The sequence below is a fragment of the Leuciscus leuciscus genome (assembly GCF_965113295.1).
Source record: "Leuciscus leuciscus genome assembly, chromosome: 24".
Taxonomy (NCBI): Eukaryota; Metazoa; Chordata; class Actinopteri; order Cypriniformes; family Leuciscidae; genus Leuciscus; species Leuciscus leuciscus.
Window position 1 is genome coordinate 27,714,731 of NC_138723.1, and position 24,310 is coordinate 27,739,040.

The 24,310-nt window shown below is 36.7% G+C and overlaps 1 protein-coding gene across 50 annotated transcripts in view; it reads left to right on the plus strand.

Moving 5' to 3' along the window:
• The window catches only part of camk2b2 (calcium/calmodulin-dependent protein kinase (CaM kinase) II beta 2), a 78,477-nt gene that overhangs the window by 13,637 nt on the left and 40,530 nt on the right, over positions 1 to 24,310 (plus strand). For 41 of the 50 annotated variants that reach the window (XM_082157989.1, XM_082158004.1, XM_082157992.1 and 38 more), the window contains exons 3-10: positions 4,170 to 4,229; positions 5,007 to 5,061; positions 6,151 to 6,216; positions 18,107 to 18,179; positions 21,438 to 21,540; positions 22,614 to 22,697; positions 23,896 to 23,990; positions 24,069 to 24,191. In XM_082157989.1, coding sequence (XP_082014115.1) covers positions 4,170 to 4,229; positions 5,007 to 5,061; positions 6,151 to 6,216; positions 18,107 to 18,179; positions 21,438 to 21,540; positions 22,614 to 22,697; positions 23,896 to 23,990; positions 24,069 to 24,191 — 659 coding nt within the window. Of the gene's footprint in view, positions 1 to 4,169; positions 4,230 to 5,006; positions 5,062 to 6,150; positions 6,217 to 8,937; positions 9,011 to 18,106; positions 18,180 to 21,437; positions 21,541 to 22,613; positions 22,698 to 23,895; positions 23,991 to 24,068; positions 24,192 to 24,310 lie in introns of all 50 variants that reach the window. The other 9 variants (XM_082158000.1, XM_082158038.1, XM_082158033.1 and 6 more) reach the window with 1 other exon arrangement.

Here is a 24,310-nt window from a genome sequence, read left to right on the forward strand (position 1 = left end):
AACTTTTAAACTGTATTGAATCGTGACTGTTTTGAATGGAATGGGACTGGGGTAAAAACATGTTATTAAATATTCTCTTGTTGTACAACAGGTTTGTAAATGCTTCTCATTACAAGATTGGAAAGATGTTGGTGCGTGTTGCTCAGGGTGTGTTCACACTTGGCATGTTTGTTTGGATTTTGTCACTTACTGTTTTTCGACCTACTATAATATAGTACAAGTATGCGATTTCGGATGCAGCCCTAATGATGGTGGGATGATAGACAGCCGGCCGTGTCTGTTTACCAGGACAGAATCGTGAAGCGCTGGAGATAATCTGTGCCCTGTTACCCAGCTGTCCTCCTTCCCGTATGACTCATGCATGGCAGACAGCAGGAGTGTGCCGGAGCGGTCCAGGTCTCTCGGCTGTGTGCGTCTGTCTCTCCGTATGATGCAGATTCCTTCGAGTCGAGCATGTCCTCCACAGTCAGACTAGAAGAGGTTGCGCCGGTTGGCCGTTGCCGTGTGGTTTACAGTAGATCCTGTGGTCTGCATGATGCTGAGCGTGACCTTTGCTGCCGTGTTTGAAGTGATGCACAGACCGCTTCAAATGTGCACTTTAAAAGGGTTTAACCCATGTGAACGGAGCAGGAAAACAACCGTCACTGCCCTTCAGAACTATAAAAAAAGCTTTGCTCAAAAGATTTGAAATTAAATATGAATGTGATTTTTCTATTTTCACATCAAACATCATGCATTCATCCTGCCATGACAACTTAAATTAGTTATTTTCAGGATGTTGGTGACATTTTGTGTTTGATTGTTCCATCTACGAAATGCAGTCGTAAGAGTCAGTAAGAATAGTTTTTTCTGTTAAAGAATTGAACACTTTTTATTAAGCAAGGACACATTAAATTGATCAAAAGTGACATTGAAAGGGATATTTCACCGCTGGAAAGATGAATGTGTATTTAAATTGGGTCATTTATGTAGTAGAAATGTGAAATTATTTTAGAAGTTGGTGCCTTCTAGACTGAGAAAAGCCAGAAAATGTATTTTTGGCTCATGTGGATGAAAGACAACAACTCCCAGAATGCACTTGCTTCGCTGCCCTACGAGGACACTCCCAAGCCACACCTACCGGTTACAGAGGGCAGTATCGGGAGAAATGATACAGCTAGGGTACTAGTCGACTCGAAACTGAAAAGACGGCGTTTTATGGTGAGATCCCCCTATGGGCGGGTTGAAGACATGCGGGACGAGCTCCTCCTACTGGCTGGAGTCTCTCGCCTCTGGACAATAAAGCCTCTGATGAGCTAAATGATGATTTTTGCGTCATCTGAGGGTTTATTTCCAGACACACAATACAGAAATCTCTGGTCTCAGGGGGACATGAGGGAGGGAAGCACGGGCATTCGAAAATACTACCGGGTTTCTACTGATACAAAGCTTAATGCTAATCGGTGAAGTATCCCTTTAATGACATTTATAATGTTCTATTTCAAATAAATGCTGTTCTTTTTAACGTTCTATTTGTCAAAGAATCTTTAAAAAATGTATCACTGTAATTTTAAGCAGCTCAACTCCTTTCAAAATTGACAAGAAATTGTTACATTTTTTAAATAAATGCCTTGGTAAGCATAAGAGACTTCTTTCAAAACATTAAAAATCTTACTAACCCCAAACCTTTGGATGATACTCTATTTCTTGCATCATATGAGCGAATAAGTGTGTCTGCATTCTGATACAACACTTTTCACGCCACTTTTCACAATATAAATGCATAATTGACCCAGTTTACAATAAGTAACAATATGATAAGTACAGAGTCACCAACAGAGCACTGAAGTAACGAAAGGGTGCGATGATGTAACACAAAGTATCCCAAACTAGAAAACACGTGGTCTATTTACGTATTTGTCGGACTGTAAACAAACCTGTCACTACTACAACTATTAAAGGACAATTCCGGTGTTTAACACTTTGAGTCTATTTTGTAGTTCGTTTTGGAAGAACAAGAGTGGTGGATAAAGAAATTTTGACAATGGTTCCTGTCGCGACTTTTTGACTATTTTAGAATTGCCCATGACCGCTTTAGAATGGGAGTCAATGGCCATGCACAAACATGTCCTTAAAACAACCCTTAACGTTCGTTTTCAAAACTGTGCAACTCACCGAGTGGTTAGTGGTGTTCGTTGATGTTCCAAAACAAGTAGCGTAGCGAAATACAGTTTCTGTAGTGTTTTATTTGGCATTTTGTAAAATCCATTGACTCATTGCTCGTTGATATTACTGCGCTACCGGAAACGGAAAGGATGCTGTTTACATTTGGTTGTAGTCTTTTAGGTCTTTTCGCTCGGTTCTCTGTCTCTCAGAAGGCTAGCGTGAGCAGAGCAACGGAAGTTTCGGAAGAGCGGAAGTTTATACGCGGTTGTGAGGTATCTGAAAAAATAGTTCCACTATAGAAAAATAAACGGATTGAAATCATATATTGCGCCGATATATTTGTTTTTAATCATCAACGAACACCACTAACCACTCGGTGAGTTGCACAGTTTTGAAAACGAACGTTAAGGGTTGTTTTAAGGACATGTTTGTGCATGGCCATTGACTCCCATTCTAAAGCGGTCATGGGCAATTCTAAAATAGTCAAAAAGTCGCGACAGGAACCATTTTCAAAATGTCTTTGTCCACCACTCTTGTTCATCCAAAACAAACTACAAAATAGACTTAAAGTGTTAAATACCGGAATTGTCCTTTAAACATCAAAAATAGGTTGAAAAAACATACATTTACTGGCCATAGACCCTCCTCTCAAATAAATCAGGACAGAAGTGATTGAAAGTGGACAGAAGAGACGGATTAAAACACCAGGTGTAAACGGGAATGTGTCTCCCTCGACTACTTGTGATCCGATCGACCAAAACACATCTCAATACCAGGTGTATTACAGGGCCATATAAACATATACCTAAAAAAAACCATATTTTTAGCCTACTCAGTAGATCTGCATTCTTCTAGATGCAGTTTTTAGGTTAAAAAGGCCATCCATAACTTAAATGTTGCTATAGTAGCCTAATGAAAGTAGACTAGAAAGCCTATGCTGTAATGTAATCTTGATTATGGGGGCAGGATAGTCCGGATGAGGGGGGGCGCTGTGGCGCTGGCCCTTGATAAGTATAAGTAGTCTTATTATTTATAAATATTCATGGTCTTATTGTGCAGGTTTCATTCATTTTCATAATCTTTCAGCATAATGCAATGACTTTCTCCGCCTCTGACTCGACTTTTCCGCTGATGTGAAAAGCATGTGTGGGCGGGAAAAAATAATGATGATAATCACTCGTCACGATCGGTAGATAAAATAGTGCCAACTTACTGTTTCAGCATGTTAATGAGACATATCAGCATTGTATACTTGCATCAGCGTGATTTTCTCACAGTTTGCAGAATCTGCAGTGTTATTTTTTTTATGTTTTATTTTGTATTAGTTATTGTTTATATTGTTTCAAGTTTCAATTTTTTTTTTATGGTTCAAGTTTTTGTTTTCGTTAATCACCCTGATCTGCTGTAATGGGATGATTGTCACGTTTTTTGGGGGGTCAGCTGAGAATGTAGACTAGGAATTGGTCAAATAATACTCTGTAATCTGGCATATGTTGGTTAGTTAACAGCTTGATGTTGAGGTTAAAGGGATAGTTCACCCAAAAAATTTAAATTCTATCATAATTTACTCACCCTCAAGTTGTTTCAAACCTGTATGAATTTCTTTCTTTTGCTGAAGAAGATATTTTGAAAAATGTCGGTAACCAAACAGTTGAATGGACCCCATTGACTTTCATAGTATTTTTTTCTCCATACCATGGAAGTCAATGGCTAGCGTCAACTGTCTGGTTACCCATATTCTTCAAAATATCTTCTTGTGTTCAACAGAAGAAAGAAACTCATACATGTTTTAAACAACTTTCAATTAGATTTTTGGGTGAACTATCCCTTTAACTAAGGTTCATGTGAAATTAGCATAGTTTCATTGTGGCTAAACATCCACAAAATTATTAAACTCCAGAAGATTTGTGGAATCTATTCATTGGTTAAATTAAGCTTTATTTACATAAAAAAATAATGCACTGCACATTTATCAATCCATCTGCAATTTCTCCATTACATTACGATTCCATTTGTTTTCCCAGATCACCAGAAGCTGGAACGGGAAGCCCGTATCTGCCGTCTGCTCAAGCATCCCAATATCGGTGAGTCTGAAACATCGGCCGCTAAAGTTAGCTTCACAGATGTACATGAACTTCTCCATGATGACTAAATGAGCTCGAGGGACAATGATATAGACAAAGCTTTCCTGTTAACTCTTTCCTCGCCAGCGTTTTTGATCATTTTCACCAAAGTTTCATGGCCCCCAGAATATTTTGTTGTATGAATATCTGAATATGCAATATTTCAAACGAAAGAACAGAGACTTTGCTTTTAATCAGTTTTATTCTTGCATCATACCTTCCTTTTTATGCAACACTTGAATGTGGGTAAGTTTAATAAAAAAAGCAACATTTTGAGCAAAAATCTGAGAAAATCTAGTTTTTGTCAAAGACTACATACAGACAGGATTCAAAACATAGATTGAGTAGATCGAGTCCATCAACACCCCGGAAGCTTCACAGTCCTACAGCTCGTCCTGGGTCGACATTTCATTCAGGAACATTAGCCAGTTTTGATTTATATGCTGCTTAATGTTGATGATCTCGTTATTTTACTTATGCGTATGCTTGCATATGATATCGCTTGTTTCTGCTGCTTCTTCGCCTGTATTTTGATCAGGAGATTCAGTAATCTTTCAGAAGATGTATAATAGCGCCCCCTTACCGTATAACAGTGTAAACACGGAAATCCGGAAAGTTCTGTCAATGGCGGGGAAAGAGTTAATTTAATTTCATAATCTGCTCTTTGAGTTGTGCTGTGAGTGAATGGCAAATTGAAAGTATTTGATGATATTATGACTCTCTTTATCTTTAATGCAGTGCGGCTCCATGACAGTATATCAGAGGAAGGCTTCCATTACCTCTTATTTGACCTGTAAGTGTTTCCATATAATGTGGTGCATAATATCTCTTTCTCTCTGCTTTGTTTTTGCTCAGTGCGCTTCAACAGACGCCCACCCACTCTACCTTCCCCATAGCATCCCTCTCTCTCTCTCTCTCTCTCTCTCTCTCTCTCTCTCTCTATCTCTCTCTCTCTCACTCGAGAGCCAGTTTCCATAGCAACAGAGCCGGGCTGCCCAGTCGAAGAGAAATCCTGCATCAGGGGTTTCCCCCCCGAAGCCCCAGTGATCTCTCTTCTAGAGGATTCCCCCATCCATACTCTCTCGCTCTGCCTCGCTTTCTTTTCCTGTCATACGCAACCATGCACACACTCATGCATGTCTGTAAATTAATATCACAGCTGTCTTTAGTTTGTCTGTGCTTGTTTAATAAATGCTGATGTCTTCATTTTTTCTTTTTTTTTTACGTAATTTACTGTTGCAAATGTGAAGTATGTAAATTCTGCAGAACAATTAAAAATCACGCCATTGGTTGAGCCAGTGTTGCTCTGTCAGGCTATTTACGCTTCAGAGAAATCAACCTAACCCAACCTAACTTAGCATAGGAGAAAGTATTTTTCTTATGCTAGTAGTAGTAATAAAAATATTCTTTTAATTTATTCATTTGCTACTACATTTCATTTTTATTTAACTTTCAAAAATGTTTTAAACATTTGTGTTATTATTATTATTAGTTTATTCAATTTAAAATATTTTATTTAACATTTTTACATTTATTGTATTTTATTTTATTAATATTTTATTAAATATTTTATTTTATTAATATTTTATTTTATTAATATATATATATATATATATATATATATATATATATTTTTTTTTTAAAATAATATATATTCGATTGTTTCATTTAGTTTGCATTCCTATTTTCCTATTTTTATTTTTATTTTTTTATTTCATTGAACCCATTACACCCAGCAAGAGTGCAAATGCTTCTGCAATATGAATGCACAGTTTTTGCGATGCCAGTGTAAAGCACACCAAACTGAAGTTGAAGAATTACAGAATAAATTTGCATTTGATTATGGTGACCGTGGTGCCGATATCTCCTCTCTGTCCTGCAGTGTGACGGGTGGAGAGCTGTTTGAAGACATCGTAGCCAGAGAATATTACAGTGAAGCTGACGCCAGGTAAAACACCATCTCCATGTTCTGTTATCCAGTCCAGACCCTCCCACGACCATTTCCTCTCCATCCACATTTCTGCTTTCCTCTTTCGCTCGGACAAACGTATGTACTTTGTACACATTCGAGTATAATATGGGAGTGATACTTTGGTCCACATCATGTGAGTGATAAATTAGTTTTTTAAATGTTTGAGGCAGTGTCTCGCTCTCTCCGTGCGTCTACTTCTGCAGATCCCTTTCCTCCAGTTTTCCCATCGGCTTCATTTTTTCCCCCGTTCCATCTATTCCTGTTTTCAGATCTTCTCACAGTCACACACAACGACACACACCCACACGCTGCAGTCGCCCTCAGGAGAAAAGCTTTAATCAATTTGACTGTGTGGGAAAGCATGTGGGAGTGAGAGATGCGGCGAGAAACAGAACGAGAGATGCTTACCGAGGGAGGAAACACAAGAGCTGGCGAGTGATGAGACTACACGGCTCAATGAGCTCATCCGCCATATTCGTGGGTAGAAACGTGTCACGATGCCGCCCATCCACCGTCAAGACGATGAAATGTATCCCCTCCGCCTGCCTCCACTAGAGTGTCTGAAAGTAGGCCTCTAATTCACACACTTAATGAGAGTGTCAGCTCATATTCAGCCCTCTCCAGCACAGCGCCACACGTGAACCCGCACACCGGCTTCATCTGAGCTTGATCCGTTTCAATAGCTCTAGAAATCCCTGACAGAGACTTAATGTCATTTATAATATGTAGTTTGGGTGTTCTGGGTGGTTTCCCGGGTGAAAAGTCTCTGTGATGTTCTGGTTTGTAGATATGGCTTGGGTTCCTTCTTTTTTGCCGTTTTATTGTTTACTAGTTTGATCACTTAAACTAATAGCCTAAGGACACGATTCATGGCTCAAAAGTGAGAATTTCTTGTTTGTTTGTTTTTTGGCCATAAATTATCAATGTTTATTTATAGCTGTATGTTTTAAAATTGGTTAGATATTTATTTATTTATTTAAATTTCAATAAGTACATACATTACCGTTTAAAAGTTTGGGGTGATTAGGACTGAAAGAAGTCTTTTATACTCTTTAAAAGTCTTTAATACTTTTATATTTATATTATATAAAAAAGATATAATTACAATTTAAAAACTGTTTTCTATTGTCATATATTTTCAAAATGTAATGTATTCCTGTGATCAAAGCTTGAATTTTCAGCATCATTACTCCAGTCTTCAGTGTCACATGATCCTTCAGAAATCATTCTAATATGATGATTTGCTGCTCAACATTTCTGATTATTAGCCATGTTGAAAACTGTTGTGCTGATCAATATTTCTGTGAAAACCATGATATATATTTTTGTCAGGATTTTTTTAGGAATAGAAAGTTCAAAAGAACAACATTTAGTTGAAATATAATATTTTGTAACATTATAAATGTCTTTACTGTCAACTTTTGATCAATTTTAATACATCCTTGCTGAATAAAAGTCAATTATAATAATAATGATAAAACTTAATAAATTTTTTTTTTTTTTGTCTCACTGACCCCAAACTTTTGAACTTTTTAAAGTTTTTTAATATTGGCTATTGTTTTATTTAAAATTAATTAATTAATATTCATTAAGTATTTTTAAAACAATTTTCTTTACAAAAACATGTTTTACAAAAAGAAAGGCTTACAACTTTGCTGATTAGTTTGCAGTTTTCTAAACTTTTAAACTCTTTCTTTTTCTTTTTTGCCGTTTTGTCATTTCAGAATCTATTATTCGGCTACATTATTTGAGTGACAAAACATCAATACATCACAGAAAACGAAACCGTTAAAGGGTTAGTTCACCCAAAAATTAAAATTCTGTCAGTAATTACTCACCCTCATGTCGTTCCAAACCCTTAAGACCTTTGTTGATCTTCGAAACACAAAATAAGATATTTTTTGATGATATCTGAGAGCTTTCTGAACCACCCAGTAACATCACTGCAAATTTCAAGGCCCAGAAAGGTAGTAAAGACATCGTTAAAATAGTCCATGTGACTACAGTGTTTCAACCTTAATGTTATGAAGTAACGAGAATATTTTTTGTGTGCAAAAAAACTAAAATAACGACTTTATTAAAAAATATCCGTGTCAGTCTCTGTTTTTTGCACACAAAAAGTATTAATGTGGGATCAATGAATGTACGGTTTTGAGTGGCACTGGCCTAAAAGGACGAGTGACTTTTCTCCCAACGGTCCCGAAACGCTCTCACACTACAGACTATCCTTATTAATGAGGCCTGTGTTAGATGTGTGTGAGGAAAACACTGTAAGCATTTCAGAAAACAGTTGATACACTCTTAAACACGCAGACACACACACACACACACACACACACACACACACACACACGGATCATTTCCATATTTTCAGCTCTTCCCTGTTTGATTCATCCACTCTTCCCTGCATTTCTCCATCCCACATGTGAGCGCCCTCACAGGATATGATGCGTCCCCGCCCGACTGCTTCTATTGTTCTGCGTCGTGTAACATCAGGTCTTTCACCGTTATCACTCGTCTCATTTCATCACCCTCTCCATACAATCATATCAAACAGTCTCTCTTATCTGTGTTGTTCCTGTCCCGCGCTCGTCTCCCCGTGACTAATTCACCACCTCCTTCACGGCTCTCTTCCCTCATCGATTCTTTTTCTTCTTGTTCCCTGTCTGTCCTCTCCTCTCTCGCTTGTCTTTACAGTCATTGTATCCATCAGATTCTAGAGAGTGTCAGTCACATTCACCATCATGACATAGTGCACAGGGACCTGAAGGTCAGTATGGGAAGTGCACTGGCCCTCTGCATGTGTCATGTGATTCTTGCCTGTTTCGTGCCGCCCATTTGTGTGTCTGACTGTCTTGAACCGTACGTCTGGGACTTGAGGTGTGTTTCTGCACTCGATGGCTGTTTTCACACTTGGTTTGATCGTTTAGTCTGAACTGGAGTTTAATTTCTTGCTATGATCTTGTCACATTGTGTTATTTGGCTACAGTTCGCAGTGGATTTGCACACTTAATGCAAATACTATTGTGAGCCCTTGCTGCATTTTGCCATTTTAGCTTGAAAACAGGGTCTAAGATCAAAAACATTGTTTGACTCATATTTTTAGTTGCTCTAGTTTTAACTACCAGAGCTTAAAATGCACAGGGAATTGCAAGAAATGTAAAATAAAGCACTGATTGTTGGAGCATGTTTCACACGAAAATACTATTTCAGACTTTCTTCAAAATTTCACGTTTAATTCAACGTGTTACTTACCATCTCTTTGTAATTATTTGTGACATTTCTGAGTGAAAATTGTTTTAAATGAAATCCTACACGAAATGTTTTGTTTGTGTGCGATTACTTTGGTCTGAATTCCTCTATAGGCCACTTTTGACTTTGTATTATTTGGCGATGATTCACAGTGCAATTTGTGTCATGCCATCGTAAACACGTCTGTTGCAGATGCAAGTTGCCAATTTTGAACGAGCATCAAAAAGAAAGTTTTATTATAATGCTTCAAATTATGCTTTATTGCTTTCACTTTAAGGTACCAATTTGCAAAAAAATCTGTTCACAAAAATGAGGGTTCTGTCTTCATTGCTTCATGCCGTTCCAAACCTGCATGACTGACTGTCTTGTGTGAAACACGATCGAAAAATTTGACATTGAAAAATTTACAATTGCATGTAACAGCGCCTCCCACTTTTCCAGCAGCGTTGGTTCCGGAAGTATTTTTTCCATTAATTTCTCCCATGGGAATTAAAGCCTTGATTAAAGCATTATAAGCCATGAACCAAGTCAACCAGATACAAGCTGAATCATAACATTACAAACTTTGATTTGAAGCAAAAAAAAGTATTTGACAATCAGACAAAAATACAAAAGTATAAGACCATGTACTTAACAGCTTTAGTGGTTGAAAGAACTAAAATCCCATGAAGCATTATTTAAAAATGACTGGAAAAATATGAAACTACTACTGTATTTAAAAATTGATTATTATGAATATATGTATGTTATAAGTTTTTTGCAAAATATGCATATATATTCAAATATTTAAGTATTTTGAAAGCGTATGGACATCTACTTGATTACATAATTTGCGGTGCTTCATGGGAGTGGGCGGAGCTAACGAGATCTTTTGCTGCTTTTTGCTTGTTTCGACTCTGATTGGTGGAATTTTCCATACAGCATTATGGGTAATGTAGTTTTTCAACCATGATTTCCGCTGTTAAACACTATTATTTTAAAACTACGTTGAAATAATGCAGGCTGACATCTTTAACAAGCGGTTAACAACCTCAAAGCTCACAATAAGGTTCTTTTAAAGGTTTATAAGTTAACATTCAAAATCAATTTCCCTATGGAGAAAATTGGGTTTTTACTTCCGAAACCCAACTGTTGCACTCTAATAGTTTTAGTTAACAATGACAATACCGACCCAAACGTTCTTCAAAATATCTTGTTTTGTGTTCCAGAGGGAAAAAAGTCATACATGTTTGGAACGACATGAGGGTGAATAATGACAGAACTCTCACTTTTGCATGAACTATTAATTTAAGGTACTAACATGCATCCTTCAGGGATAGATAAGGTATATTTGAGCGTTCTGCCCCATTGATCAAACCAACCAAATTGTGACGTCGAATGAACTCGGGTCGGCAGCAGACGCTCGAGTGTGAGAACAGCCGAACTGCTCTTGATGCACTGAGAGTTTCTCTTCACCCGTTCTGTCTTCTGCTCTCTTTTTGTTTCTTGTATCGCTGTCTGTCTTCCTCTCTGTTGTTTCAAAACAGTGTCATTTATCTTTGCAATTGGGTAATTCTCGGGCGCGTGTAATGTTTTGTTTCAGTCAAGCCTGGCATTCAGGATGACAGAGTGCCGCTGTTTTGTTTAATAGTCACTTGAGTGAAGGGCTCTTACAGAGTCTCGCAGTTTGTTGTGGTCTTGATTCAGAAGCTCAAATAAAGCTGCTGACTATCTACTCAGTTCAACCTCATTTCAACCAGACCTCAAATATGACCTGCTGTTGATGCATTTGATAGGTCTGACCTCTTGACTTGCTGACAGAGGAAAAATAGTCAGGAATTGCACTTTTATTGCTCAGGAGACTTCATTGAGTTGAGTCATGTACCCATCAACTTTGTTTCAGGTTGTTCTCCTAAAATTCCTGTGAGAGTATAGAGCCATAAAATTAAAATGGATCACATAGATGAGATCATTTGGTCATGGGTGAATTTGACACTTGCGACTCAGAATAAAAGTTTTGGGGTCATATGCTCGAAAAGGAATGATAATGTAATGATTTGCTCTAAAAACAATGATAACTTTTAACATTGAGTTTTTTGACAGAGAAGTTAGTTGAACGGATGTGGCTCATTTCATCATCAGGTCAAGTTATAATGAAATTAAATTATCTGCTGAAATATCTGAGAATTTCACTTGAGCTAGTGTTTGCAGGACAAAGATAGAGGTCGATACGGGTTTCTCTCTTTTTTTAGTTATTTATATTTTTAGTGATGGATGGAAAAAGATGGATAGAAAAAGATGGAAAGATGGACATATGGATAAGATGGATAGATGATAAGATTGAATGATTAGATAGACAGACAGACAGACAGACAGACAGACAGACAGATAGATAGATAGATAGATAGATAGATAGATAGATAGATAGATAGATAGATAGATAGATAGATAGATAGGATGGAACAATACAATAGATAGTTAAAGAGATGAGATGATTTAGCTAGAAAACAGGGTATAGTAAAATGCCCAAGATTGAAAACGTTGTTTTACTCAAATTTTTAGTTGCTCTAGTTTTACTACCAAAGCTTTAAATGCACAGGGAACTACAAGAAATGTAATTAAAACAAAAATTATTGGAGCATGTTTCACAAGAAAATGAAGAGTTTGGTTCCAAAAGGCAATAAATCCATTTTGATTAATTTGAGTAAAAATGTGTTTTCTTTACCAAGAAAGTGGCAATATGAAAACCACCATTTTCTGTATCAAACTTTCACATAGCATCTTTAGGTTATAATAACATAAAACATTAAAATCCAGATTTAGATTTTCAAAGATTTATTATAAACCCCCCCCCCAAAATGCAATAAATTCATGACACTTTTTTTTCTAAATGCAATTAATCCATTGAATCAATATAAAAGTTATTTTTCATATTTTAACTGTTGAAAATATATGACAGCCACATATGACAGCCTCTGAACTCGGTCAATACTAATCTTATAAACAGGCACTGGACTAAAATGCATTCAATCAGCCATCGCTAGGACGGCGATCAGCTGTAAAAAGGCTTTGTCCTGCTCGGTTTTCGTTGACTGAGTAACTCAATTGAAAGTTTTTCACAAGATCCCCTGGAGTCAACGTGTCAGCGTGACAGAAGTTTGATGCCGTCGTGTGAGAACAAGCAACAGTCGGCATTCTTCCTCGTCCCGAGTGCCTCATCTTCTTAATCTGCTCACGTACATGATTAGACTTCTTCCCCAGTCTTGAATGGATGTATCGCATTCTGCAGAGTGTAGTGGCAAACAATTTTAGAGTGTGACCACGAGTGGGGGGGTATCCTTCATTCTTTATAGTTGTTCCTCCCCCAAGGTTGTTTTCCCGAGGCTACATCAAGATACATCTTAGCCATAACTAACATATTGTTTAGATTTGTCTATCATACTTAATCATATCACACCCTTGAATGGAGACTCTCTGTCTCGGTCATATTAACTTTTGTCCGGTCATATACAAGGACATACACATACATATATTAATAAGAATATGTATCGGCACCACATTAATCTAATTACCATCATATTTCTAAGATTCTATGAATATAATTAAGTGCAAACATAATAGAACATTACATTTCTTCCACAAGAGAAAGGAGACTGGCGTTTGTCGCGGCTTGGAAAGAAAGGGAGAAAACATGACGGAATAACACGGCGGATATCGCATTTTACGTAAAATTTTAAATTGACTTTTCAATACCGACCCTATACAATACTGATTTTTGCGGGAACTCTTTTTTTTTAAATGGCGTTTATCGCGTTTTGGAACCAAACTCTTAAAATACTATTTCAGACTTTCTTCAAAATTTGATTCTGCAGCTGGGCTTCAATAAATGTTGCTTTCAGACTGGAGAAGTTTTGAGCTCTCGAAGTTACACTGTTGAACTCTTCCACCTCAAAAGTTTAAGAAAAATTGGATTTCTTGTGTTATAACTCCTTTAAAGAGATCCCATTTGTGATTTTTCTTTCTTGCGGAATCTTTTTATGTTAAATTAGTGAAGCAAACAGCGTTACCCTCGGGGCTCTTCAGCTGCCGGCCTGTGAGCCAGATCCAGCCATCAGTCATTTTTATTGCCTTCCGATTGATATTGATGAAATTGCTGTGCGACCAGAGACGGGTTCAGCACTCAGTGCTCGCATGTGGAGCAGAGTTAGAGGTTCAGTCTATAGTTCAGTCATGTGCACCATTTTTGATTGTGTCTATTCTGATAAATGGGTCTTATTCAGTAAAGAGACACTGATGGTGAAAAACAAACCTTCAGAGGAAAAGTGACAGAGAAGTTAGTTGAACGGATGTGGCTCATTTCATCATCGGATCAAGTTATAATGAAATGAAATGAAATTTTCTGCTGAAATATCTGAGAATTGCACTTGATCTACTGTTTGCAGGACAAATATAGAGGAAGTCTATTCTATTTACTCTTTTTTGGTTTTAGTTATTTGATGATGGATGGATGGAACGACAGATATATGGATAGATATACGGATAGATAGATAGATAGATAGATAGATGAATGAATGGATAAGAACGATAGATGGATGTAACAATAGATAGATGGATAGATAGATAGATAGAGATAGATGGATGGAACGACAGTTGCATGGATGGATAGATGGAATGATAGATGGATGGATAGGATGGATGGATGGATGGATGGATGGATGGATAGGATAGGATGGATGGATGGATAGGATGGATAGGATAGGATGGATGGATGGATGGATTGGATGGATGGATGGATGGATGGATGGATGGATAGGATGGATAGGATGGATAGGATGGATAGGATGGATGGATGGATGGATGGATGGATGGATGGATAGGATGGATAGGATAGGATAGGATAGGATGGATAGGATGGATAGGATGAATGGATGGATAGGACAGGATAGGATGGATGGATGGATAGGATGGATGGATAGGAAGGATGGATGGATAGGATAGGATGGATGGATGGATGGATGGATGGATGGATAGGATAGGATAGGATAGGATAGGATAGGATAGGATAGGATAGGATGGATAGGATAGGATAGGATAGGATAGGATGGATGGATGGATAGGATGGATAGGATGGATAGGATAGATGGATAGGATGGATAGGATGGATGGATGGATAGGATGGATGGATGGATGGATGGATGGATGGATGGATGGATAAACGGAACAATGGATGGATAGATGAAATGATGAATAGATAGATAGATGGATAGATGGATGGAATGACAGCTGCATGGATGGATGGATGGATGGATAGATAAATGGAACGATGGATGGATAGATGGAAGGATGGATGGATAGATAAACGGAACGATGGATGGAACAATGGATGGAACAATGGATAGATAAACGGAACGATGGATTGAACAATGGATGGATAGATGGATGGATATCTATCTATCTATCTATTCATCATTTCATCCATCTATCCATCCATTGTTCCATCTATCATTCCGTTTATCTATCCATCCATCCATCCATCCTTTCTTCCATCTATCCATCCATTGTTCCATCCATCGTTCCATTTATCTATCGGATAGATAAACGGAACGATGGATGGAACAATGGATGGATAGATGGAAGGATGGATGGATGGATGGATAGATAAACGGAACGATGGAACAATGGATGGATAGATGGAAGGATGGATGGATGGATGGATAGATAAACGGAATGATAGATGGAACAATGGATGGATAGATGGATGAAATGATGAATAGATAGATAGATAGATAGATAGATAGATAGACAGATAGACAGATAGATGGATGGAACGACAGCTGCATGGATGGATAGATGGAATGATGTATAGATAGATAGATAGATAGATAGATCGATAGATAGATCGATCGATGGACGATAGATGGAATGATAGACAGATGGAACGAAAGATAGACGGATTGATTGATGGATGGATGGATATATTGATGAAATGATGGATGGATGGATAGATGGAACGATAGATGGATGGATGGAATGATGGATGGATGGAATGATAGACGGATGGATGATGGAACGATGGATGTATGGAAATATAGATGGATGTATAAAATAAAAATAGATGTTTTGTTTTTCATGTCAGGACATTATGTGCAATGAAAGTGCTCAGATCTAATGATTACCACTCTCAGATTAATCTTCATCTGGATATTTTGTCCCCCAAAAGAAGGAAGTTGGAGAGTCCTCCTAGTGTAGAAGAACTAGAGAACAGCTTTATATGTACACACACATGTACACACACACACTGGCTCTCAGTAAATCAGCAGCACACGCCTACACAGGCTGACTCACACCGTCCACCTTCCTCTCCTCACACACCGGTACATTTCACCACACAACTGCCAAAAAACACTCCAGGGCCGCCTGCCAGTCTTACCTCTCTTTCTCCTCCTCTCTATCTCTCCTGATGCTCGCTGTCGTCGTGGGTGGTGAGAGCAGTTTAAGTGTGTAGTGTTAGCTAGAGCTTCCTGTGTCAGTAAAACAGGAAAAGCATCATGTCTGCTCTTGCAGAAGACGTAGATGCACGTTAACACTTCTGCGGACTGAACAGAGTTTATCATATAGAGCCTTTAATTCATCCAGAAGTGTCAGGAAACTCTTAGGTGACGGTGGTGGTCTTCCTCAAGTCCCAAGTTGCTTTTAGTTATGTGCTATTTTTTTTATGTGTTTGAAAGCTAACCCTTCAGTTTTCTTTGCAGATAAGATAAATCCAAGGGTGAATCTCTGTCTGTCTGGGTCACGTTTTACTCTGAAATCAAAATAAAGAATTAATTTGCCGAACTTTTGTCAAAAATGTGGGATAAAATGTGCTTAACTGGCATGAAAATGTCACAAATGTTTTTAGAATTTTAATTGTAAATGTTATTTATTTTTATTTTTTATTTTTAATAATAAATATATATATATATATATATATATATACACATACACACACATAATAATAATAATAATAATAATAAAATAATATTTATTTATTTATAATAAATATAATACAAATAAATTAAATAAACATTAAAGGGTTAGTTCACCCAAAAATGAAAATTCTGTCAGTAATTACTCCCCCTCATGTTGTTCCAACACCGTAAGACCTTCGTTCATCTTCAGAACACAAATTAAGATATTTTTTTATTAAATCTGAGAGCTGGCTCACTCCTTCATAGGCTTCTATGTAATTGAAACTTGCCGGCCCAGAAAGTTAGTAAAGACAATGTTTAAAATAGTCCAAGTGACTACAGTGGCTCAACCTTAAGTTTATCAAGCGACGAGAATACTTTTTGTGCGCAAAAAACAACAAAAATAACGACTTTATTCAGCTATTAATTTTCCTCTGTGTGGGCCTGCGCGCGAGAACTGAGAAGATGACGCATGATCATTTGATGGGAAAGTGTGAAAGGTAAGCCATTCATTATGCGGCATTGGTAAGGCACTTTTATGTTTTCTCGTTCGGACTTCCAGGAAATGCACACTTTAGAACCATTTTAAACACTACATCGAGACCCATCTGCGTCCTCTTCTCAGTTCTTGCGCATGTGTCGTGGCGCTCTCGTGAGCTCACTCAGGCCCACACTGAAGAGAATTAATAGTTGAATAAATTCATTATTTTTGTTTGTTTTTTTTGCGCACAAAAAGTATTCTCGTCGCTTGATAAACTTAAGGTTGAACCACTGTAGTCACTTGGATTATTTTAAACATTGTCTTTACTAACTTCCTGGGCTGGCAAATTTCTATTACCTAGAAGCCTATGGAGGAGTGATCCAGCTCTCAGATTTAATAAAAAATATCAGAATTTGTGTTCCGAAGATGAACAAAAGTCTTACACCCTCATTAATGGGTGAACTAACCCTTTAAAATGTATTTATGATAGATAAATAAACAACAAACAACAAATAAACATTTTTAGATTTATTTATTCAAAAAATTTTTTTTTAAACAAATAATGAAAAATAAAATAAATAAATAAATAATAATAATAATAATAATAATAAAATAATTTATAAATTAGACTAATTATAAAATAAACTATTTTATTTGTTTTTTTAATTTATTTAAAATATAATGAAATATAAATAATAATAATAAATAGTTTATGAAATAGACTATTTATAAAAAAATATAATACAAATAAATAAATGACAATAAAATATATTTATGATAGATAAATAAACAAATAATTAACCATTTAAGAATTTTTTTTCAATTTTATTTTTTATTTTTTATTTTTTTATGAAAAATTAAATAAATAATAACAACAATAAACATAATTTAAATTACAATAAAGTGTATTTCTAAATAAATACAATTTTCTTTTGATTTGTGGGGGAAATGTGACCTGGACAATGTTGTATGGAGATTCATCCTGTAGATAAAAGTCTTTGCCACACTTGTGAAAATTTGCAAGATTTACGAGACAGTTTTTTGGAAGAGGGAGTCACTTAAAGTGTTTTATTATGTTTGGCGAAGATGATGTATTGTTACATTTATTAGTAGCTCCTTGTAATGGGCCTGCATTACCTGCCTGTGCCTGTGCACGAGAGAATGGCATTGCTCAAACTAACATGCGCCCCCTGGTGTTTGCATGCAGTCACTGCATCCAGCAGATCCTGGAGGCGGTGCTTCATTGCCATCAAATGGGCGTGGTGCACCGAGATCTCAAGGTGAGTGACAGGTCATGTGTTTTTCTGTGCTTGTGTTGTGCATGCTTTGATATCCAAATGTGCCTCGTATGCATTATAATGAGTGTCGAATGGTGGGATGATTAATAATCTGTAGGAGGTGTGGCTTAATACTCAGGATCCGATTTGGCATGGGTGCCTATGCATGGATATCTATTTCTTGTCTATTGTATGTCAGATTCATATATTTTTTAATTTTTTTTATGTCAATTTAAATGCGCTGAACTAGAATGGGATATTGTTCACCAGTAAATCATTTACAGTGTGATCAAGAATGTCTATTAATAAAGTAAATACGGGCAGTTTTGATTTCATGTTGCTTCTCTTCCTAATCCTGCTTTAGTTTAGAAGTTGTTGTTTTTATATTTCGAAGAATCAGGTTATGCAAATCTCAGTCTGGATGCGTTTTCCAGTGCCGTTTCTCCGGATGCGGCTCAAGGTCATTGAGTATTTCACACCATCCTACGGATCCTCAACCAGAACGCATTTCAGATCATGAGCCCGAAACTTCAAGATGCCATCTGAGCTCCACGAATAGCTCCAGCAGATGGCAACGGTGGTTGAGCGTCAGAAGCACGTCTCTTTTTCACTACAGCATCTGTAGCGTGAGCATGAGAAAGAAAGAGATCAAAGATTGAGCCTGAATAAGTTTCCCATGATGCTTTGCTCCTCTGGACCCAATTTCCCACCTGGCTCGACTTCCACCGGAGCAGAGGGAACGTAACCTACTTAATAACAGCACACACACACACACTCTCACTCTCCGGCTGAACATTGTGTGGAGGTGTGAATGTGTGTGATAAGTGGGATGATGTATTATTAACCGATACGTCTAAATGAGTGACAGTTGGTTACGTCTTGTGCGTTTTACGTTCGACATGAAATTAAAATGAACCCTATTGGATTTCTTGATACCGTTTGTTAAATGTTCCGTGTAAATATTTATGGAGGTACATTACCGTTCAAAAGTTTGATAAAGATAAGATAAAGTCAGATATCTTATTTATTAAAGATAATAAATAAGATAAAGATCTTTTAGTTTCGGTCAGTTTAATGCATCCTTGCTGAATAAAAAAAAGTATTAATTTATTTTAAAAAAATTAAAATCAATACTGACTCAACTTTTGAATGGTAGTATGTGCACATTTATACTATGTACAGTTTTTAAGATCAACATGAAATCAAATCAGCCCTAATAGGTTAAAGGTTCTCAATGTTCTGTGTAAATATCTATGGAGGTAAATTGTTTTGTGCAAAAGTAAGCACATTTTACTGAATCTGTCTAACACCAGTGAGATCACTGAGAGCCCGTCCTGTCAATCAAATGGACTGTGTTATGCTAAAGATGATCCAGTCAGAGGAAAGTGCGTATAGGTGAAGATATTCCCAGTTCCTCTGCTGGAGTGACAAAGCTGCTTATTTCCCCCCCAAAAAAAACAAAAAAAATGTTAAATGCATTTACACAAATTAGGAGTGTAAATGTATTAAAATAGTTAAATAAAATGTGTGTACAGTCTATATATATATATATATATATATATATATATATATATATATATATATATATATATATATATATACATATATACATACACACACACTCACTCACTCACTGGCCACTTTATTTAGGTACAACTTGCTAGTACCAGGTTGGACCCCCTTTTTTCCTTAATTCTTCATGGCAAAGATTCAACAAGGTGCTGGAAACTTTCCTCAGAGATTTTGGTCCACATTGACATGAGAGCATCACACAGTTGCTGCAGATCCATGATGCGAATCTCCCGTTCCAGCACATCCCAAAGCTGCTCTATTGGATTGAGATCTGGTGACTGGACTATGAACTCATTGTCGTGTTCAAGAAACCAGTTTGAGATGATTTGAGCTTTGTGACATGGAGTGTTATCCTGCTGGAAGTTGATACACTGTGGTCATAAAGGGATGGACATGGTCAGCAACAACACTCAGGTCAGCTGTGGTGTTTAATGATGCTCAATTGGTACTAAGAGGTCCAAAGTGTGCCAAGAAAATACCCATTACACCATTACAACACCAGCAGCCTGAACCACTGATAGAAGACAGGATGATCCATGCTTTCATGTTGTTTAAACTCTGACCCAAACATCTGAACATCCCAGCAGAAATCCAGACTCATCAGACCAGGCAACATTTTCCAATCTTCTATTGTCCAGTTTTGGTGAGTCTGTGTGAATTTTAGCCTCAGTTTGCTGTTCTCATCTGACAGGAGCGACACCGGTGTGTGTCTTCTGCTGCTGGAGCTCTTCTGTTCATCAAGGTTTGACGTGTTGTGTGTTCAGAGATGCTCTTCTGCACCTCGGTTGTAACGAGAGCTTATTTGAGTTACTGGTGTCTTTCTATCAGCTCGTCTGGTCATTCTCCTCTGACCTCTGACATCAACAAGGTGTTTTCTCCCACAGAACTGCCGCTCACTGGATATTTTCAGTTTTTGGACCATTTTCTGAGATGTTTGTGGGTGAAAATCCCAGTAGATCAGCAGTTTCTGAAATACTCAGACCAGTCCGTCTGACAACAACAACCATGTCCCGTTCAAAGTCTCTTAAATCACCTTTCTTCTCCATTCTGATGCTCAGCTTGAACTTCAGCAGAACGTCTTGATCATGTCTACATGCCTAAATGCATTGAGTTGCTGTGATGTGATTGGTTGACTTGATATTTGCGTTAACGAACAGTTGAACCGGTGTACCTAATAAAGTGGCAAGTACTTATATACACAAGTAATTAACATAAAAAAGAAAGGTCATAATTTTAGAAGTTTCAAGAACTGAATGTTTTTCATACTCTTTATGGGCAATGAATTTACATGACTTTTCCAGTCATCCGTGATCAAGAGGAAAAAAAGTTGTCTTTACTCAAATAGCAGCTTCTGTGTGCTTAAATCATTTAGAGCTTGACATAATTTTATATTTGCAATAGAAATTTCCATGATTTGTTAAGATTAAGTATTTTTCCATTTTTTAATAATAAGGTCAAAGGTCATAGACATCAAGTAGGAAGATCTCACATATGATTTTAAATGGAAAGCAGGGGTAATTAATCATGCTAATCAAACATGATTTTTAAGTTGCCTCTGCCCAGCACAGCTTATATGTTGTATATCTCGCGCACAGCTGTGGTTGTATGTTATGCGTTAAGTGTTAAAGGGTGACGTGTATCAGATTTGGGTTCAGCAGTAATATGAGTGTGCACCTGATCTCCCCCCAGCCGGAAAACCTGCTCTTGGCCAGTAAATGCAAGAACGCCGCCGTCAAGTTGGCCGACTTTGGCCTGGCCATTGAAGTACAAGGGGACCAGCAAGCCTGGTTTGGTACGTGGTCACTTTAAACTGAGTGTTCATCATTTGTTTAAGGCGAGACACTACAGGTGAATAGGGTAACATTTTAAAATAATAGATAACGTCATAAAACTTCCTCAGTTGATTACTTACACAAGTATATACAAAAAAAAATGTATTACAAGTTTTTGAAATTTGTATGTTTAATTATGCAAATTAGGCATTCTCTCATTAAATATGCGCGATTTTACATATATTTTCGGTAGATAGATCTGAACATATGATAAAGCCAGGTGCAAAATTATTTGTTCATTTTGTTTACACGCAAGATTAAAATTAATTTCAGGATTATATGCTTTCATTGCCTAGGAAATCTAAATATATTGTCCATAGCCTTAAAATAATCGATTTTCGCCATTTTATTTTTATTATTAAAATGTCACATAAATCAGGCCAGGAATGATTTATTAACAAATTCCTGTGAAAATATCTTCAGAATACTGCTAAGTGTATAACTGGAGAGTTTGGGTGTACATGGGTGCTATATAGGCTGAGATGTTTGACAAAAAACTCATTTTGAGAAAATGGCATTTAAAGATTGAATAGCTCTAAATGAGATTTCGTCATTAGCTTTAAATCCCCCTTTGGACATTTACGATTGGTTACTGATAGAAAGGAAATGCCCATATTTGGGTTACATAGCGTTGTGCAGGAGACTCAGAGCTTTACAACGATACCGGTCATGACAGACTTCAGTAAACAGACGGAGCTCGGCATGTCGCGCTGGAATGCTGACGTCTTGGTAAATTTGGGAGAAACTTTCTGCCGCAAGTAAACGAAATGTAATAAAATAAACATCTTAATGTATATTTCAACGTTTTCTTTATAGCAGCTTGAAAGAACACATATTGAAGGAGTAAACTAGCCCAAAATCTCAAAACTGACCACTGCGTGAAAAATCAATGTTTTTGCCTGCCGTGTCTCGCCTTAATATTTAGTTATTTCCCTGTACACTGTGATAAACACCCAGACAGCATTGAGATGGACAGAGTCTGTATGTTGCATTTTCACATGTGTATTTTAATTTTTTTTACTTTTGCACGCAGGGTTTGCTGGAACGCCAGGTTACCTCTCCCCAGAAGTGCTAAGAAAGGAGGCTTATGGGAAACCTGTGGACATTTGGGCATGTGGTGAGTCACACACTCCCTCCCGATAGAGTTCTTTGCATCTATTTCCATCTTCTTTCTCGCTCGACACCCCACACGTATTCAGACGCATCAGCTCTCAGATGTGGAGAGCTCTTTCCGGCAGGTGTTGTCAAGAGGCTGTTGCCAAGCGCCGCTTTCACCACCGTCCCGTTTCACGTCCACTTTCTCTAGAGTATCTCTAGTTGAGCGGTTTAATTACTTTGCAGATCAGTGGGTGGGATGGTGTTGTTTTGTCTATGGTTGGGAGTGATTCATTTCAACTAAGTGGTTCATTAGGACAGTTCGTATATCAATGAAGCAATTCACAGATTCACAGTCATTCTCAAAATATAACACTCATTATTAGTGTTCCACTGTGTAGCATCGTTGTTTGTTTTTTTGTTGTCACAAAGTAAATGTTGTTAATTAAAACTTTATCAATCTTGAACTGAATTTTAGTTTACATTTTATATAATATGCCTCTATATAAGTAAACAATATAATTTAAATTTTTTAAATATTGACTTAATATTTTTTATATTTTATTTATTGTAATATATTTGCATTATTTTATTATTTAGATTTTTTAATTATGTGTATTATATAAAAAACTAAAACAAATATATATATATATATATATATATAATACAACAAATTAAATTAGACATCATTAAAAGCGTTACTGTTTTGACATCCTTTGTCATTTTAGTTTATATTTATATTTATTTTTATAATTTATATAATATTATTTACATTTGATAAAATATTTGTTATATATAAATTTCCCTTGCTATATATATGTGTGTGTGTGTGTGTACTATTTTTATAAACTCACTCTTATATATAATATAATAAATTAGACATCATGAAAAACGACATTGTTTTGATAACATTTGCCTCATTAATTTAGATTTAGATTGTATTTTTATATAATGTATATTAAATATTTGTTAAAATATATTTTGAAATAAATTGCCCTTTAGGTTAAAAACATTTGCCATTTTTGTTTATATTTATATTTTAATATAATTTATATAATATAATTTACATTTGTTAAAATATATTTGGAATTTTTTTTGTGTATTATTATTTTGTAATCTCTCTCTCTCTCTTTCTCTCTATTAAATATACAACTTTATAATATAATTTAGAGAATTGCATAGAATCTGGTATTAGTGAAATGTCTATTATGTCATTGCAGGAGTCATCCTGTATATTCTGCTGGTGGGATATCCTCCATTTTGGGATGAAGACCAGCACAAGCTCTACCAACAGATCAAAGCCGGGGCTTATGATGTGAGTCCCCTTTTGGTTTCTATCATACAGTACAACTTGTGGAGTCAAAATATAACTGTGTTCCTATGTTTCCTGTAGTTTCCCTCCCCAGAATGGGACACGGTTACTCCTGAAGCCAAAAACCTCATCAATCAGATGTTGACCATCAATCCAGTCAAGAGAATCACGGCGCAAGAGGCCCTTAAACACCCGTGGGTCTGTGTAAGTATTACCGGCCAACGACCAGAACAAAATACCAACACACACCAGAATACTCATGCTTAAAGTCAACATGACGCCCATATTACGTCTGAGATGTGCTATATTTCAAGTAATGTGAA